The sequence below is a fragment of the Dermacentor albipictus genome, chromosome 5, assembly GCF_038994185.2.
Source record: "Dermacentor albipictus isolate Rhodes 1998 colony chromosome 5, USDA_Dalb.pri_finalv2, whole genome shotgun sequence".
Taxonomy (NCBI): Eukaryota; Metazoa; Arthropoda; class Arachnida; order Ixodida; family Ixodidae; genus Dermacentor; species Dermacentor albipictus.
The window spans coordinates 142,870,471-142,889,836 of record NC_091825.1 but is presented as its reverse complement, the minus strand read 5'-3'; the positions used below and the strand labels follow the sequence as shown (position 1 = coordinate 142,889,836).

At 44.8% G+C, this 19,366-nt stretch overlaps 2 protein-coding genes across 3 annotated transcripts in view; both read right to left on the bottom strand.

Annotated features, from left to right (window-relative positions):
- Positions 1 to 2,496, bottom strand: part of LOC139060169 (diacylglycerol kinase theta) — a 61,833-nt gene extending 59,337 nt beyond the window's left edge. Inside the window, exon 1 of one of the 2 annotated variants that reach the window (XM_070539097.1) lies at positions 895 to 2,496. In XM_070539097.1, coding sequence (XP_070395198.1) covers positions 895 to 1,186 — 292 coding nt within the window. In that variant the 5' untranslated portion in view covers positions 1,187 to 2,496. The remainder of the gene's footprint in view (positions 1 to 894) is intronic. The other variant, XM_070539098.1, reaches the window with a different exon arrangement.
- A 6,188-nt stretch (positions 2,497 to 8,684) lies between these two features.
- Positions 8,685 to 19,322, bottom strand: LOC139060168 (MKRN2 opposite strand protein). Its single transcript, XM_070539096.1, has 4 exons — positions 18,833 to 19,322; positions 18,518 to 18,567; positions 17,986 to 18,151; positions 8,685 to 16,521 (listed from the first exon to the last, which is right to left on the bottom strand). The coding sequence occupies exons 1-4, from the start codon at positions 19,048 to 19,050 to the stop codon at positions 16,299 to 16,301; spliced, it is 657 nt and encodes a 218-aa protein (XP_070395197.1). The 5' UTR covers positions 19,051 to 19,322; the 3' UTR covers positions 8,685 to 16,298.
- Positions 19,323 to 19,366: the final 44 nt, after the last annotated feature.

Genomic DNA, 19,366 nt, shown 5'->3' with positions numbered 1-19,366 from the left:
TAAGGTTACCCGTGCTGCTGAGAAAATTGGTTTGTGAATATTTCCCCAAGAACACCATTTTCGGGCGAGAAATCACAATGTCATGCAGGGAAGCAATGCTCCGAAATTAGGCTTAAGCTAGCCATCCTAAATGTACACCAAGCGCAAGCGTGTGCATGCATGGTACATTTACACGCAGCTTGCTTACTTTCGTGCGCGCAATGTTTCCGTCCCCAATAAACACTTATTAAAGGAGTAACATTGCTGTAAGGCACCACATGGCCTATACCCTGGACTTGTTAATATCGTGGACAGTCTTGATGGACAAAAGTAAAGCTAAACTATGCGTTCACAAGTTTTGCGCTCGGCATATGTTTGACCTTGAAATGCGGACTACTACCACACACGCCGTGAATTTGAGACCTGCACTCAAGTCCTTTTAGTCCAACAAAACATGCGCTTGCACAGCTTCAGCATTATGGTTAGCGTTATTCTCGGAATGAAAAACAACACCTTGAACGACTGTTTCCTGCCTGTGAATTCAGTACACGAAGCATTTCAATGAACAAGAGTACGAGTTATTCATCTATTAACGACTTACTTAAATGCATGGGCTCAACGTGTCGCCTAGGCCTAACGATCGGAGATGCTTGTCTAGCCTTCGCGAAAGCTTTCTTCGGTGACGAGTACGTTCATCCTGTAATGCTTACTCAAGCGCTGAACCACGTGTGCCCCTGAGCACAAAGTATACTTGGCACAAGTGTACGGCAGTGCGTGAGCACAGGGCATCCGTAAGCGACCGGCGTGGCAGACTAAAGGTGCTTCCAATGCTAGAAAAGAGCGATACACGGTAACGCAGCGCGTTGAGCGAATACCGGTTTTCGTGGCATTAAACAGCGGTAAAACATCACGTACCTTCGCAAATGTACCCTTGACCTATGAGTCCCCAGAGCATATCGGTGCAGTGATGGCAGTACGTGGGCTTGTGGAAAGTCCGCTTGGTGAAGTAGTGGCCGTGGCCTGTCTCGTACTCCGGGTGCTGCTGCTGTTGTTGTTGCTGCTGCTGCTGATGTTCGTCCTGCTGCTGGGAGGAGGAGCCCTCAGCGCCAGCGGCCGACGTCGGACTGGCTTCCTCTTCGGGCTCGGAGCACTGCTGCGGCTCGCTCGAACCGACGCCCATGTTAGGCCTGGCTGCCGACGAAGCCATGTTTCTGCAGCACCGAAAGCAGCTCGCCACCGCTTGCGCTCAGCGAGCCGGTGGCGATGACAGGGCCGCGTCCCAGCGGCGTCTTGAAACCCCGCGGGAGACGGACGACGCCGGTGTCGCGTCCGACGACGACGACGCGGCGCACCCGACCCGGCGGCGGAGGCTGTCGGCGGCGGGACGCGTCAGTCCCCGGCCCGACGCCAGCTTGCCATGTCACCGCACCGTTTGAGCGCCGCCGGCCGTGCTCTGCGCCAGGTACCGCCGGGCGAACACGCCGACGCGAGGACCGCGGCCGCCGCGAGGCTTGGGCACGCGCGTCGCCCCCGCGGCCACCGGTCTCCGACGGGGCGGAAAGAAACAACACAAAACGGCGGAGAGCCGCCTCCTCCTCCCCCCCTTCTTCTCAGTCAGGCCTAAAAGCGTACACTCTGCTAGCGTGGTTTCCCCTCGAGTCCCGGTAGCGGCGGTCGGCCCACAGGGCCGTCGTCTGTGAGGCCCGAGTCCCGCCGGGCGGCGACCGCTGACGGCCAACGGCAGACCGCGGCTCGCACAGGCTTAGCGGCGCTGGAGCTTGGGACGAGGGTTAGCGCCTTCGGGCAGGCCGCCTGAGGCCGCCGCTGCAGTGGCCGCTCCACGGGTCGACGCGCGACTCCCGAACGCAACGCCGGGACGGTGCTGCCGATTCGGCGTCGCAGGCTTGCGAGGGGGCCTTCTTGCCGGCCGATCTCTACGGGCCATCCTTGTCGTACGAGCACCGCACACACCAACGCGAGCGGGAAATTTTGGGGAAGGGGGGAGGGGAGGATACGCCGAGTAGAGGGGGTGGGGAGGCGGCCGAGGAAACGAAAAGCAGAAGCGAGGCTGTGCGCGTATGTGTAGCGAAAGGGAACCGCAGGCAAAACAGGCACGTCACGTCGCGAAGCCGGGGGTAGCGCACAGTTTCCCCTCAGGGCTCGGATCTTGTTCAGAGCCGGCGTTGGTTCAATCGCGCACAGCGGCAGGCCGGCCCGGCGCGCATCGGTGCGGTCGACGACGGAGGAGCAGCAGAGCAGCCACGGGATCGAAGAGGCCCACCGCGGCGGCGCTCGGTGCTGCTGCGGGGCGCTCACGCTCCGGTCTTCTCATGGGACGCGAGGTCTTCTCGACGCCCCGCTCGGCGACACGGGGAAGCCGTCAGAGTTCGGTCATCGGGCCGCGGCAGGAATCCCAGGGCGGGCGGCCGGTTCGCATCCCAAAACACACGCGCAACGGTGCCGATAATACACCCGGTGTGCTAGAGCCCCACTCTCTCGGGCCTGATCCGCGGAGCAGAGCCGCGAAAGAGAACGCGGCGAGGGGGCGCTGCGGACGAAGCGCTTCGGGAGAGGAGAACGACGGCTTCTCTCGCTCTGCGTCCGTGGTGAACGCGGAGCCTGCCGGCGCGTTCTAGCGGCGCGCGACAGTTTCGTTCTTGTCGAGTCCGCATTCTGGCAGCGAGCTCCGTTTAGCTTACCTGCGACCTCATTCCTTCTGTCTCGGCAAACTTATCTAGTTTGCCCCTACAGAGCCGTCGAGCCGGTTCTGCTACAAAGTTAACCATCGTTATCACGACGTTAAATCTGTTGTCAGTAATTACGTCAGACAGTTTCGTTTTGCGCGGTGTGCAGTATGTGGTACCACAGTCCTGCGCAAAAAGCTCGCGTATATCCAGCACTAACCACTTTTTGATTCGCCAACTCAAAGGCTCACTCGCGCCTCTTATGCAATAAACAAAACTGCAAATATCGAGTGTAGTCACTGTTAGCGTTTAACATCCTAATAATTTAGTAAAGAAAGTAGTAAACCTGAATATTTTCCCGTTTTTACCCTTAGTAACAGATATGCGTGCCATGCCGTACGCCAGAACTCGCGTTATGCGAAAAATCAAACGATGTTCTGTGCTCTTACCAGAAAGTGGGTAGAACTTAACCTCATCGTACTAGCTAAAGTTCTACTATACAACAGTTCATTCGCGAACCTCCTATAAAATAAGCGTAACTGTTCCTGTAAACAACGTACGAACAAAGGGGGAAAATAAAAATAAAATAAGATGGGTGTCCCTAACCGTAAGGATACTTTCCCGCATAAATGGAGTGCTATTTGCAGAAGCCAGCCTCACAAGCCTTGTACTCGATCAGATTCGTGAAGGCTGAGTCACGACGTACGCTAATCGCGTACGTCAGATACTCATTGATAGGTAACAAAAGTGAGCGTACAGAGTGAATACAAATTAATTGCGGGAAAGCAGAACTTTCAGAACCAGGAATATTCCTTCAAACGAAACGAATCGCTCGTGGGGAAAATCGCGCACGTATGCATTCCGTGGAGATGGGCACGGTTTCTTTTTGTAACATAAGGCTGCGCAATCTATTTCCTTAGATGATGATGATGATGATGATGATGATTTGGGATTTTTATGGCGCAGCAGCCGTGCAGACTATAATGCGCCTCAGTGACTTATAGCCTCAGTGTAACAGTAGACAAACTAAATAAATTGCTTCACGTGCAGTCTAAGCAGGATGGCGTGCTGTCATGTTTACCACGTTCGTGTCTACATACAAAAAGGAAGATATCACAATAAAAGGTCAGCCCTCGCCGCCCTTACCTGATGTCTGGTCGGCATTGACATCTAGTGGATAAAATAGCAAGCCCTCATCTTTTCTTTAAAAGTTATGCTCGTTTCTGAGGCCCCAAATCGTGCTACAAGATATTATATTTAGCTCGTAATGATAGGCTACTGCGTGTTATTCAGCTAGATTAGAAAGCTTGTAGCCAAATATCAGGCGCTTATTCACTGGGTATATAGTGCAGAACGTGTGAGCCAATAATAATATATACACTACATTACTAGCAGCGTAAGCGCGACAGGCCCCCAATTCTTCGGTTTTTTTTGTTTTTTTTTTTATACGAGGGCCAGCCAACAACGCAGACTCCAAACTGCACCTCATAAAACGCTATCACTGCGCACTTATATGGGATTAATTAATCTATTTCTTTTTAGTTCCGGGGTTTAATTCAGGAGCCCGGATTTATTTTGCCCACCTAGGGATCTTTAAACCAATGCGCGATACAGGGACGTTCTTGCATTTCGCCCCATCGAAATGCGGCCGCCGCGACCGGGATTCTATCCCGCGCCTTCAGGCTCAGCAACGCATCATCATCATCAGCAGCAGCAGCAGCAGCGTGGTTATGCCCACTGCAGGGCAAAGGCCTATCCCATACTTCTACAACTAGCCCGGTGATGTCCTAATTGTGACCATGTTGTCCCTGCAAACTTCTTAATCTCATCCACCCACCTAACTTTCTGCCACCCCCTGCTATGCTTCCCTTCTCTTGGAATCCAGTCCGTAACCCTTAATGACCATCGGCTATCTTCCCTCTTCATTACATGCCCTGCCCATGCCCATTTCCTTTTCTTGATTTCAACTAAGATGTCATTAACTCGCGTTTGTTCCCTCATCCAATCTGCTCTCTTCTTATCCCTTAACGTTACACCCATCATTCTTCTATCCATAGCTCGCGTAACGACAAAGCCACTATAAAACCATGGCGGGTGACTTCTGCGATTGATCGTTCTGCGTATTAGCGTACTTCACACGTTACAGGAGGCAGATTCATCGCCAATGGTCATTGGCTTTTATTAACTCAATAAATAACGCTATTTCTAGACGACTTCGTTTGATATATCAAGTTATACCAAACAACTCTTGCAGCAATAGACAAATTTTTCACGTTACCCACCACGATGGCTCTGTTGCTCTGGCGAAGTGCTGCCGAGCACGAGGTCTTAGGTTCGACTCCAGGCCGTCCCGGCCCCCATTCCGATGGAGGCGAAATACAATAAAAATGGCTGTGGCTTAGGTAAGGTTAAGCCCAGGATGCGAAGCATACTAGCCTTTATTTTAGTTGTTGAACCACTGTTTAGCCTGGTGAACTGCTGTTGCTTGGCTATATTTGGTTCGGCTAGACGAAGAAACAACTCATGCATTACTTCTTCGCCTTCAAGAGTGGAACGCGACAGCGTTCCCGTCGACCCGCCAAGGGGTGTAAGACAATGGGCTACAGGGCAGCGACTACGCGCCCCGCATTGGACGCGGTGAGCGTCGAGCAAAGCAGCGTTCGGCGCGGCAACGAAATGTGCGCCTGAGCAAGAGACGCACGCCTTAGAAACAGCGCGTTTCTAAGGCAACACCGCATTCACTAGAGGCGCTTTTGTACCGCTTTGAAGCGTTGTACTCGTGGCTCAGTGGTAGCGTCTCCGTCCCACACTCCGGAGACCCTGGTTCGATTCCCACCCAGCCCGTCTTGCAAGAGTTGAGCCAAAGCCACTTCTCCTCTGTCGTGACGTCACGGTGTCACGTGATTTCATGGTCACCGCCGCGCCTGAGGAGCTGGGTTGAGCCCTCGTAATATGCTTCGCATAAAAGCGGGTGCATAACAGAGCTCTGTATGTACTTTAGGTAACCACAAATAATCCGGCACAGTGAATCCTTTCAAGTTGCGAGATAAGCAAACCGCATTTCCCTTCTCGCTGGCTCAGCAGCTCCCTTTCTGCAGAAGCCTCTTTTTTTCAACTTGGAGGGGCACTAAAAAGAAAGACTATATTAGTTAATATTGATAACACAGTCTTCTAAAACTCTATTTTCCTTAACTTCGCGGTCGAAGGTTTAACACTAGAAAAAAATATCAAAGCCAAACTACCATTTTTGTTTTCCCGTGTCGAAACCTCGACGTCGGTATATGTCGGTGTGACGTCACAGATTCGAAAGCACCCTGTCTTATCTGGACTTCTGTGGCGCAGCAAAGTGTTATCAAAAGTTCCCAAATTCATTCTTTTCTTAGAAAAAATAAATCCCGCATGAGACGTATGCCACACATCCAACAATTTCATACGAGCGCATATGTTCGATATGCGTTCCCGTATATGGTTATACGAGATCATCCGATATGCGTCATATGCGGATATGCGTCATATGAGATATTTTTATAGGGCAATTGGCTCCTTTAGAATATAATGTAATTCATATTTACCGATACAAAAAAAAATGGCTGTGGCTTAGGTAAGGTTAAGCCCAGGATGCGAAGCATACTAGCCTTTATTTTAGTTGTTGAACCACTGTTTAGCCTGGTGAACTGCTGTTGCTTGGCTATATTTGGTTCGGCTAGACGAAGAAACAACTCATGCATTACTTCTTCGCCTTCAAGAGTGGAACGCGACAGCGTTCCCGTCGACCCGCCAAGGGGTGTAAGACAATGGGCTACAGGGCAGCGACTACGCGCCCCGCATTGGACGCGGTGAGCGTCGAGCAAAGCAGCGTTCGGCGCGGCAACGAAATGTGCGCCTGAGCAAGAGACGCACGCCTTAGAAACAGCGCGTTTCTAAGGCAACACCGCATTCACTAGAGGCGCTTTTGTACCGCTTTGAAGCGTTGTACTCGTGGCTCAGTGGTAGCGTCTCCGTCCCACACTCCGGAGACCCTGGTTCGATTCCCACCCAGCCCGTCTTGCAAGAGTTGAGCCAAAGCCACTTCTCCTCTGTCGTGACGTCACGGTGTCACGTGATTTCATGGTCACCGCCGCGCCTGAGGAGCTGGGTTGAGCCCTCGTAATATGCTTCGCATAAAATTTAGCTGTAGGCCCGAGCAGGCGCTGTCAAAATTCATGACTTCACGGCACGCAAGTGCGGAAAGTTCAAAGCGGCGTCGCCACCAGTCCTTCGATATCGCGTCTTTTCTGGCTTTCCGAGCCTCCTCTCACGACGAGTTGCTTTGTGGGTATCGTAGAAAAGGGTAATTTACTAATACAGCGCAACTTACCGATGCGATTAGCATTCTCTAGGGTGAATTTGAATTATGAGGTTTTTACGTGCCAAGCCCACGATCTGGTTACGAGTCGTGACATATATTGGGGGACTCCTGATTAATTTTGACTATACCTGGGGGTTCTTTACCGTGCCCCTAAATCAAAGTACGCGGGCGTTTTTGTGAGCTGAGTTCACTGCGAGATGAGTTGTCAGAATATTTTTCTCTTTAGCATCCCTTCAATAGAGACAATTTTTCTTTTTAGCATATACCCTTAATAGAGACGAACAAGTCGAATAACGGCAGACACGCAGGAAGATTCAAACACTTCCATCACGCTAATTAACAACACGAGTAAAGCGTTGTTGCTCACTTTCAGCTGACTAAATTGCCTTGACAACGAAAACAAGAACACGACCGGGCATTGATCAAGGAAGCCCGCTTGGCGCTGAGCAGGCAAGGCTCAACGCATTAAAATACAGTTATTATGATTCGTCTTCCCCACTTTGCAGAAAACTATGCTATTAATTCCTCAGTTTAATTCATGTTTATTTTGCCGGTAAGCATGTCGAAAAGCATAAATTACATAGCGCGCTACGGACAAGGATGGCAGATACACGGTAATGTCATTTCGTTTTGTAAATTCTTGTCCGCAATGCGCTACGTAATCTGTACGAATAGCACACCGACAGGCACAAATATAAGCGTTAACCCTGGAAAGCAATGTGGACTAAATGCTTAATCGACAGCTTGACAAGGCGTATAAACCCCCACAAGGCAATAGCATAGAAATGAACACGAACGTAAAGATTTCAAAGGCACCGAATGCGTAACAATTAGATAGCACATCGCAGATTTGGTAATGGTTATTATTATACAAAAATAATAAAATAATAATTAGAATATTCACACAGAGCATTAAGCAAAAGAAAGTTTAAAGAACAATAAAATGCAAAGGCTGTATGCGAACATCACATGAGTGACAGCATGAGTACATTTCAACATGTCAGGATGTAATAATGAGCAGCAGGAACATTCCTGAATTAGCCACAAGCAATAAAGAAGTAGAAACTATTTAAAATATTGTTTTTAAGTTATTTATGTGTACAATAAATTATGCGTTCATATTTAATAGCCAGGAGAATTACGTTGAAGGGATTGCAATATATAATCCTTTCTAAATCATGGTATAATGCAGGGCACATTATTATGCGTACGTGCATTGTCTGGGTCCTTTTGAAGAAGGAAACAATCATAAGAAAATCATAAGAACAATTTCATTAAAATCGGTCCAGGGGTTATCTCATAAAAGCTTTTTTGCGTTTCATATGTATTTGGTCAGGCCGCGTGTGAGTTGGGTTCGAGCTAAAGATTCGTCTTAATAAGCTTGCTCAAAGCACATAACTCTCTGGTCCCCTTTAACAGCAGAATACTATTAAGCGTACGGTGATAGACCAGCGAGCGAAACTTTTTTTGCGAACAGTTTATTTTTCTGCAAAATTTGACAAAACATACATAAATGAGTACAATGAACTCGAATTTGTTAATGTTATGGAAGTTTTGGGAAAGTTGGCAGGTACCCAGGTGTATTAGCGTTATATCACTTTGTCCTCATATTTATTGCTACAGCAGCTTCATAATGGATAATGCAGTGTGAGTACAACAAAACAAACAGCATGTGCGATATTATAAAAAATACAATTTTATTCATTGCAAACACCTTCAAAAGTGAACATGTGTTTTACAATATGTTGGCTGTTAAAAATATAGGCGGGAACATGACACTTTACTATGCACATCACACGAAAGCACATGAAATGATGCCACAACCATTTGCTTGTGAGGAACCGGGCTTTATGAATTGAACACATTTTAATGAAGAGCAAAAACTTCCTTTTGAAATAAAAGTCATGATGGCACAAATGTGTGCGTGCACAAAATACATGCGGCAATAAAATCGTTAATGCATCCAGTCTAATTCCCCTTTCTTAGCACAAGGCAGTTAGCTAAGTGCCCCATACCTTTTTTTCAAATCAACTACACAAGAAGGTGCACTCTAATGCAACAATCAACCAGCTGAATATATTTCCCATTCTCAAAACGTATTTAGGGCAGCATAAAAGTCAGTACGAGCTCACAACATTAATTCCCACTCAACAAACTCTCTTGAATCATACATGTGGAAAAGCAAATGTTCTGCATGTTCAAACAAACCCACTAAAAACACTTCCGAGCACTAATATTTTCTACTAGGAGCTTTCAAAAAAATTTCAAATTTTGGGCCTATTATGCCCAACCATATGACCTATATCTTTTTCTTCATTTTATTTTGCCAGCAGTTATTTTCTAGTCATTCTATTTTGCGCAGTCCAGCTATAAATTGTGCAACAGACATGCTGCTGTGCCAATCCACATCAAACAGAATGTGTACAATTGTGCACATCAAGATAACACTTCCAAAGAGAAGCACTAATGTGAAAATCACCATGTTTAAAATTCATCCGATACATATTATTACGCTTCTTATTGGACCTGTGCTTAAAGAATTTAACTTCCATCAAGTGTGTTAGAGAAGAGATGCAATATAGATGCCTACATCTTTGCTATGATGGCAGTATGTTGTCACACAGTGTCTTCTTTTTTTATTGTTTTTAAGAATAATTACTTGCATTAGGCAAATTTCTGAAAATACTTGTTTTCTACAGTACAATGCAAACAAAAGAGTTACTGTTATTTCTACATCTCAAATATTCCTGGAATTTCGGGCTTCGCGTCCATACCTGTTGACTCAACAAAAATCTCAGAGGAGTTCAAGATTCTTTCACCTGTTCAGCTGCTCTGTGGTTTCTGGTGACGTTGAAGGTGCAAGAAATGTCTTAAACTTTCAATAGGCAATAGGCAAAGTCAATTGGCATTTGAGGAGATATTTGACCATGTTAACTGATGACCTAAACAACATTTCTGCTTTAGCTCATTAAATGCAATGACACTAAAGAAAGTAAGAACTCCCAATTTACATACATATTCATAAAAATGATTCAAAGTACACTGAACGTCTCGTTCAAAGTAAAATAATGCCATCTGTTTTTTTTTTTCATGAATTCCAAGAACCCAGAGCACTACATTGTTAGTTAAACACTTATTAATGAGCTAGTCAGTCTACGATCATAATGACAAAGAGCAGTGTAATAAACAAGAGACAAGAAAGAAGCACAAGTTTCTTTTTCATCCCTTGTTTATTGTGCTATTCTTTGTCAGTATGGAATAACAATGCACCCAGCATTGAGTACTTTAAGATCATAATGAGGTCATTTAGCACAAACAAGGCCCATTCAACCAAGACACCTGTAGCATCCACAGGCTGATTCTATCAATCCTGCCTGTCCCTGGTGATGCCTGATAGCGGGCTTCTGATAAGGCATGTGCATATTATAAAAGCCTGGGCCACTTTTACACATTTGCCAACTTCTCTCCACATTTTATGTGGACTTGTTTGCACTAGATATCAGTTGAACTAAAGTCCCTTTATGAGCTTTAAAAGCAAAAGCCAATCTAGGAACTTTTAAGTTGAACTACATATAACCTCAGCATGCCTCCATAGTATTGAACATAATCATTCACGTAACTACAATGTGTTAGATAACTTGACTTCAATGGCACAAAACTATGTGAACAAAATATTGTCGAAACTTATTAATGGTACGACTTACAGGGCAAAAATGTGCAAAACTTGCAGAGTCCCACATACTTCTGTCTTTTAAATAGGCAGCATCAGCATGACCAAATACTTTGATATCCCAAGTAAAGCATCAGCTTTTTGTGAATCCAGTCCTAATGGCTATATGCACCCAAACGTCAAAACACATTTGCTGCAACTGACCCCGCATGGTGGCTGCCAGGAACTTCTGCTTTGACAATCAGATCAGCGGCTTTGAGACGGGGGCAGATAGCCAGTCAGAAGCTGTGGGCTTGAATGCAGATGCCAAATGAGGAGCTTCAGGAGTAGAGGAGGCCAGCTGCTATGCTATTCAGTAAAATTTGAGCAACATCAACATGGCAAAAAATCTACGAGTCACAAAGAATTATGAAGAGTTCAGGAAATTAAAATTATTGTTTTCAATCCACACAATCCACCACACATAACTTGTAATCTCAGAAGACATTTTTCCCCTCCTCATCTACGCTTTTTGTTGCTCTTTTGGCTGTGCAAAAAAATCAGCAGACTTCAGTGATTCCTCCGCCCCTGAACTCATTCAGTGCGAGAACAGCAAAATCTCACAGCAAACACAGCCATACTCGCAAGAACAACTTTTTTGTGATGTGCACAATGTCATTTTCGTTTCCTACAGTACTGTCTGCTGTGGCCTCCGAAATACATGTGCAGATGCTGCTACTCTGGCAGTCAGTGAAACCCACAGATCCCTGCACAAGTTGCCATTCCAAGTGCAGATGCTCAAACAAAGCCCAGTGGTTAGTGTGACCGGCTCCCAACCGCACATTGCCACAGAGGCACCTTCCTTCCATAAGCATTATACATCACCTTCATCTTTGATACGATGCTGGGTATACGTCTCACAATGTTCATCTACTGGATGGAGAGAGTGTACTTCAGCATCGCTTGCGAGAGATGTGCATAAACATAAAAGTTGAATGAGAATGAAGTTGTGACCTTTGTGGTAGATAAACAAAAACATTCTAAGAGACTACACGTTGCAAAGGATGAAGGTAAACACAGTTGTATGCATTGCCCTCAGCTGCAAAGCATTTATTTATCTGCTTCACTAAAGCTTTCCTTCACATAAATTTCAACATGTGCGATAGATCTGCATGTTTATTTATCTGATCTTTCTGCTATAAGCTCGGATGCAACTCCTGCTTCTCTCCGATGTGTCTTCGCTGCAGGCATCCACTAACAGCACTTCTCGCATCGATTGACATGACCAGTTTGGGCCATCAGCCAAATGAATGCACATTGTCCATTTTCGTGCCCAACCACATCCCTGGACAACCACAGAAACAACACTCAAAAGGCTTTACCTGTTTCTCCTTAAAAATTTTGCATGCAAGTCAAATTTTATGTCTTTCAACAAATTTCGCACCAGGCATATCACAAATTTATATTGTCTCCATTTTGTTTGCATTTTTTCATGTAGTATTTATGAAAAAATCAATTATGCAGCAATTTGTCTACAGTAAAGCTCATCACAACATATTCTCAAGATATCCATCTATTGCCTCATATGGCCAAAAAGGTACTTTTACGAGGAATGTACTACAGAACTGACAAGATGAACACTGGCAGCAATTTATTGTGTACACGTTGTACACATACAAGAAAATAATATAGGGAACTTTCCAAACATAATCTCGTAATGTCAAAATATAAGAAAATTAAACACGCAGCGCCTCAAGTTTAAAACTGCACGCAAGTTGAAACTGACAGTGCTGTTTGTAGTTCAGATCTTCAGGCTGTTATTTAAAGGCATATTGTTAGATTTTTGTAACTCATATTTTTTTCATCGAATGAAGACCCAGGATCCTAGAGAAAATACTCACTAGCCTCGGAGCACCCTAAATAACTTGACATAATAGCTCTTTTACAGCAATTTTCTGTTTCATTTCTCAGAGAGTTACAGTGTCATGAAGTCATCGATCACATGGGAGCAGGACAGTACGACATTTTGACTTGCTGCAGCATGCTTTATTGCCTGCTATGGTGCTACATCAGTGCTCACAGCGAGTAGCAGCATAGGAGATAACTGAGTATGCTGCACTGAATGTCAAGGCGTCACAATGTTCTGCTCCTATGTGAGCACATTCTGCGTTATGACGTCACGACAGAGTAGTCTCCTGGAAACCAAAACTGACTATAGAAAAGGTATTATTTATTTATTTGTTTATTTTATAATTTAATTAATTATTTATTAATTTAATTATTCGGGTAAGTTATTTAGGGCACTCTGAGGCTTGCCAGTTTTTTTTTTTCTGGGGTTTAGAAGGTGGCGAGCTTCATTTAATTAAAAAAAAATGAGTTAGAAATTGGTTTTAAATGTGCTGTCTTGTAAAGAGCAAAACCAAGAAAAGCAAGTAAGCAAAAGCCAAGTAAATATGATTTTCTTTCACTTATGAACTGTATGAACATCCTTCATTATTATATTCCCCTTCTCATAATGACTATGCAAGAAAGAGATTCAGAGCTGAACATTGCATGTGCAAATGCTTGCCGACCTCATTCTGACTGTGACAACATGCAGAGACACCAATTTACCTATTAACTGCAACTCAAAGGATTTCAGGTCCCAAAATTAATGTGGTGTCAACCACTACAGCACCTCCAACAGTCTAGGCATAGGTCCAGTATTTAAAACCTCATAATTTAATCAATTTATAAATGCTTGCATGACTGAGTAAACACCATTGCAGTCAACCTCCTGCAGAGTGTTGTCAAATTATGTCTGTTGCCATTGAAAAGGCATTATCGAGAAGGAAATTCTGTACCAAGAGTAAAGTCAGCAGTCGAGGAGAGTCTCAAGTTCATGTCAGTCACCAGGCAGTGTATGCAACCCATAGTTTCTACAGACCCCAACGTGATGCGTTTCAGAGATGGGGACAGGTGCTCAATGCAAGGATAAATTATAGTGGGAGTTAGTAAACACTCAATAGCGCCATACAGGCCACATTCAACAGCATCATGCATTCATATGGCCTGCACGCAGGTACATCTGTTTAAAACCCTAATATATTCATAAAACTATGCTCCACAAACTAGACCATAATCTCAATGGCACCACTATGCACTGTCAAGAACATACTGCCAGCAAGGAATGCAGCAGATGCCAGAAAATGAAGAATCTAAAGAAAAATTAAGAGGGCCCTGAAACGCTTTTTGAACACAGTAAAAAATTTGCCGATCTGTTAACGAGGCTCCTGTGAACATGTGAGCCAACTATTATTGCACTGAATGCAGCAGGGAGTTTGCAATACCATGTCAAAAACAGCAAATGGTCGCTTACTTTTGCATCTGCAATGTCGTCATCGAAAGCAGTTGGCAGATGCTATTGGCCGATTTCGTGATCACAAGAACATTCTCAGTATTACATAATTGCTGATTTTGAGCTAAATAAATGAAGAATATTTGTCTGCAATCTCAAAAAGACAGAAAAATAATTTCATCTTTACATTAAACGTAGCTGCATCTGCCGTGCTTGGCCTCCAGGATGGCAGCAGTGTTCTGCGTAGCATAGTCTACCGTGGCTGCCATGGCATGCCCCGACAAGCACTTTTGCCACCATGACACTCAACTTTTGGCCAAGGCTTTTTTGCTATCTTAGCATCACCGGTGTGTAGCTTCTAGCATGCTAGGAGAAACGAAAAGGGAGAGAAAGCCAGGTATCGGTGCGATAACCCCAGTTATAGTAGAAGGATGTGAAAATCTTTTTCGGCATAAGATTCGTGGGCTGACATAATTTAATAGTGAGGTTAAAACACGTTCGCGGGCTAGCTTGTTAGAATCCATGATAGAGTGTATAAGCACGACTGAACGAGGATGTAAAAAGAAACAGATACACAGAGGTTCAAAGCCCCTCTAAGTGTCAAACAACACTCGGTAGTAACGAGCAAGAAGGCTATGGGGATCTGAGAGGCTTGACAGTTTGTTAGTTATAGCTCTATGAAGAAAACGGACGAAAAAGACAGATAAAGCTCACAAAAGTTGGTTGTTGGTTTGATTGAAGTATAGAAATAATAAAGAAAAGGGAAATGCAAGTGGACGAAAAGACAACTTGCCACAAGCAGGAGCCAAACCCACATCTCCTACATTACAGATGTGGTGCTTTACCAGTTCAGCTACTGTGGCAGCCATCTTCCCCTCCACTTTCACAGGTATTCATGTGTGTGCAGGATTAGCCCTGGAAGTGTTAGCCGTGACACTGACTATGCGACCAAACAAGATGCTAGAGTGATGCGATGCTTATAGGTAAACAAAACAACAAGCACACCGGAAAGTAAGCATAAGAACTTGTGTCCATATGAAATGTAAAATAATCACTCGGAGCCTCACTTTAACGTTACACACAATTTTGTAACTATGCTGAATCAAACAAAAACTTTATGCTGCCACCAACACAAAAAAACACTTTTCTATGAGAATGGACACTACATAAAAACAAAACCACCGTAAGACAATGTGACTAACAAACAAGAGCTATGACCGAGAACTCTGACCAATCTCTTTTCAAACACCAAGCAAAGCATACTTGGCATATTTCTGTGAATTCTTGAAATAAAGAACACAAAATATTTAAGATATAAAACTTCCAAAAGTACAGATAGAAGTATGTTTTTAGATTAATCTACAACACATTTGCATGGAAGCTGAAAATCTTAAGCTTTAAAGACCCATTTTCATCACCATTAGGCCATCTTCTTTTTTAACAGAATAGGAGCATCACATTATTTTCTCGCATTTCATTATTTACAAGCTATTTATAAAATAGTACATTTTATATGCAGTGCACTTTCACCTGATAACTGGTTTTCAGATTTCATTTAATTAAAGCAGTACTGACAGAATAATTTTTTTTTCTTCCTTGGATAGATGCCAACCCAATAATTACACTATGGAGCCTCAGTTCCTCAAGAGCACAACAAATAATTAGTCATGCTACCTATTTATGCTACCAGTTCAAAACATAACCACGTGCAGTGCCGATTCGTATGTGAAAAAGGTACGATTCACATCACCAAAACTTTGCGGTGGTGTCATGGTATCAGGCACCACTGGCAAATACACATCCCCTATGAACATGCCACAGAAAGCCGAGTCCATTCAGCGTCCGTGGGATAAGAGGGCAAAGCAAGTTCCCCTGCATTTCCAAGAGAAATGCATAATTGGCAAAGCCGATTTGGCAGCTTTCAGCAACACAAGGCACGCTCTTGAGCTGTTTGCGATGATAACAGAACACCGCCTCCACTTTAGGTGACGTGAATAGTCTTTTTTTGTTTGTTTGTTCAAAGCCACGCCGCACTTGGTGCTCATTTTGACTGGGTTGCATAGGAGGTGCCGGAATTAATTACGTATCTGCGGTGCACTCAAGGAATTAAGGCTTCATTCCATACTTCAGGAGTCGGCAGCTGCCTGAAAAAGTGGGCCACAAAGTTTTCGTGTCAGTATTCCCTTAAGCAACAGTTATACACTTCTGATATTCATGCTCATTAAACGCAGTTGTTTTTTGTTCACTTATACTCAAACCTACACATAACGATTAGCGAGAGATATCAGTAAATAAAATCTATTATGTCTGTGTTCGATAGGGCTCGCAACGTTTGACATATGTACCATCTTGCAGAAGTTTTCTGTAGAGTGCAATGTACCGGGCAACATTCCTGGTTTTTGGGACAAGAAAATCAGAGGAGAAAGTCAGCTTGTCCTTGAGTGATGGTCGCAGCTGTGGTATCTGCAGGTTTCGCAGGAAGGCTATCACAAAGGAGTAGCAGTTGTGCTCCGTTTCATTGTATCTAGAATGAAAAGAATGAGGTAATTGGCATCCGATTAATTGAAAGGGAGCTTGTATGCAATGGCGTAAAGTAACATGTGAGGCATCCCAGATTAGAGCAAAATCCACGTGCTTTAGCCCCTCATCGTCTTGGTACAATACTTCTTCTGGTTCATAAAAAATACAAGCCACACAGTGATTATCACCACCTTTGGTGTATAAGTACAATTATAAAGTTAATATAGAAAAATAAATAGTTGGATTTTAAGTGTGATTGTTACTTCCGTACTTTATTAACAGATTCCTAAGGCTTCTTATGGCAAAGCTCACCATGATATTTAAAGATAAGACTTCAAGAAAATGTATCAAACAAGAAGCTAATACAGTGATATGACTGACTGCTCACAACAGCCCAGCCCCAGGAGTTAAGAAAGCAAAGTTGTGCACCGCACAGGCTTACATTTGCACTGGTTTCCCTAAATGAGCAAGCAAACAGTTTCGAACATAATGTCACAAATCTGTGGGTGCAACTACCAAAAACGAAACTTATACAATGGCAAATCGGAAAGTTATGCCCCTATTTCTCTGTAGCCAAATTATGGCAGTAAACGCGAAGCCAACATATCAATTCCCAGGACGACTTTTCTTGGACCGGCCCGGCCTTATCTGCCAGTAGCTCTGTGGCACAGCGCTGCTGTCAGTTGTTAGAGGTAACGGTTGTGCTTCACACGTCCATGGCATACAAGCAACGAAGTGTGATTTGTTTTCAACAGAGCAAGAGACAAACACCCATCAACATCCACAGGGAAATGCCGCCCACGTATGGGGAAAGGTGTCTCGCGTTTAGAAGTGTGAGGTGGTGCTGTTGTTAGATCGCAATTCGTATCCTTCACGACACTGTGTGGCCATATGTGGCAATCAGTGACAAGGCACTGACAAGCTCCAGTTATTTCTATGGGAGAGTCTTGACCATACACCATCCAGTCTGGACCTCGGCCCTAGTGATTTCCAAATTTTCGGTCCACTGAAGAAGCTTCTTGCAGGACAGCGATTCACGTGAAACGATGAAGCCAAGACTGCAGTCCGACAGTGGTTCCACAGTCAGCCGGACGAATTCTGCCACAGGGGCATCTCAAATTTAGTGCTGTGATGGGACAAATGTCTGAACCAGTATGGGGACTATGTGGAAAAATAGGTTAAGATACGTAGAATAGTATGTATATTTGTAATTACCCGTATGTACCTTATTTTGGCTAACAAAAAATAGGGGCAAAGTCTTTCTGATTTGCCTTTGAAGCTATGCGTAAGCTTTAGAACATACTTCATCAATCACAACTGATCCCCGTAACAACAAAAACTACCCAAAGGGAAAAAAACACCAAATGGAAATACAGGTGCTCAAAATCACAAGTAAACAAATACATCATTGCATTTCAAGGCCATTGCTAGTCAATACACAAAATATTACTAGCATAAGCCAACATACCGTTTGCTGTCCCAGGCATCCTGGCTTTCAGTAACGGATAAAGTGTAATCCCAGAATTCATGCCAGGCTGTTCCCTCGTCTGTAATGACTGGCACAGCAATGCACTGTGACCACATGGGTTGTTTGGCAACTTTGAGCCCTTCCTTGTCATACTCGTGCACTTGGCCTAATAAAGACAAATGAAGGCAAACATGCGAGCGCTACTGTAAGTTCACCTTTTAATAAATTGTTTACTCACTAAGTCGTCTACAACATCGCCTATATATCGTTCAGTGGCCTTGTAGGCAACGCCGCGGCATCCATACATGCACTATGAACAACTGCAAGAAGGCTAAGATGCACGAGAACCCCGTAACAACACAGCCATCGATCAGGCATGTGACACCACAATTAATGCTCGTGATCAAGAACCCCGAATCGGCGATGCTATCAGGTGCGTACTTTTAACGGGCAACGTCAACGTCACAACGCCACTAATCATCGAGGAAGTTAGTTTGGCAGAGCTGTAGCTGGGGCGTATCAGTTTTATTACCGTTGGAGTCCGTCACTCCAGTGTGCAGGTCCAGTGAGCTCGAATGCAGACTGCAAAGAAAGGGAGAGGTGACAATAAGAGGTTTCGCATTTTTTTTAGACTACAACAAACCAGTCAGCAAGCAAACTATCCACAAATATGCCTCCCTGCTCCCTCCACAAACAACGAAGCCAACACACTGAGCGGAGCATACGGGCTGAAGCCACGTAAATAGAATTTAACTCTTCGGGGAGCCATAAAGCACAGCGCGCAAGTGCGACAACAAAGCGCGCACAGGAAACACAAAGTCACACAAAAATAGGGCGTTACACTTACTGCAGAAAGTCGCCTTTCGACGGCTTGATCACAACACAGCACGGCGATTGCTGCGTGTTTCTGAACGGATACGGTATCCTGAACGGAGGCACTCGCAGCTCGGCGTTTTCGAGCTCCAGGCCACAAATCGGACAACACTTCGGCAGCCGCAGACACAAAACGTTGGCGCGCTTCTCGCAGTGCTGGAAACACAAGATCGCTAGATCCTGGTCGTCCATGGTTTCACCGGTTTGCACAGCGAGCCTTCATGCACAATCTGTCACGATGTCACTTCCATGCGACGGCTCAAGTGGGTTAAGAGCACAACAGTCTGCCGCGAGGCCAAGTTCTGGGTCGCAGGCAAATACGCTTCAGCTCACTTTCCGCCATCGAAAAAGTGGCACAGGAAGATGCGGTAACGGGAGCCAGTTTATCCTGTTACGAACTTCGGAGGTAGCCGTAATTGCAATATCGTTGGGCGAGCGAGTTTGTTGTGCATATGGTGCTGCCATCTACAAGGTCTCGTTGACACCACTCAGGAATACACATGACCTC

Bases quoted from the DNA above. Each gene is read 5' to 3' on its own strand.
- LOC139060168 (XM_070539096.1), bottom strand. From the start codon at position 19,050: ATGGACGACCAGGATCTAGCGATCTTGTGTTTCCAGCACTGCGAGAAG. The intron at 18,568-18,832 runs GTAAGTGTAACG...CTTTCTTTGCAG, and splicing joins TCGAAAGGCGACTTTCTGCA to TCTGCATTCGAGCTCACTGG. The intron at 18,152-18,517 runs GTAATAAAACTG...TGTCTTTATTAG, and splicing joins TGGAGTGACGGACTCCAACG to GCCAAGTGCACGAGTATGAC.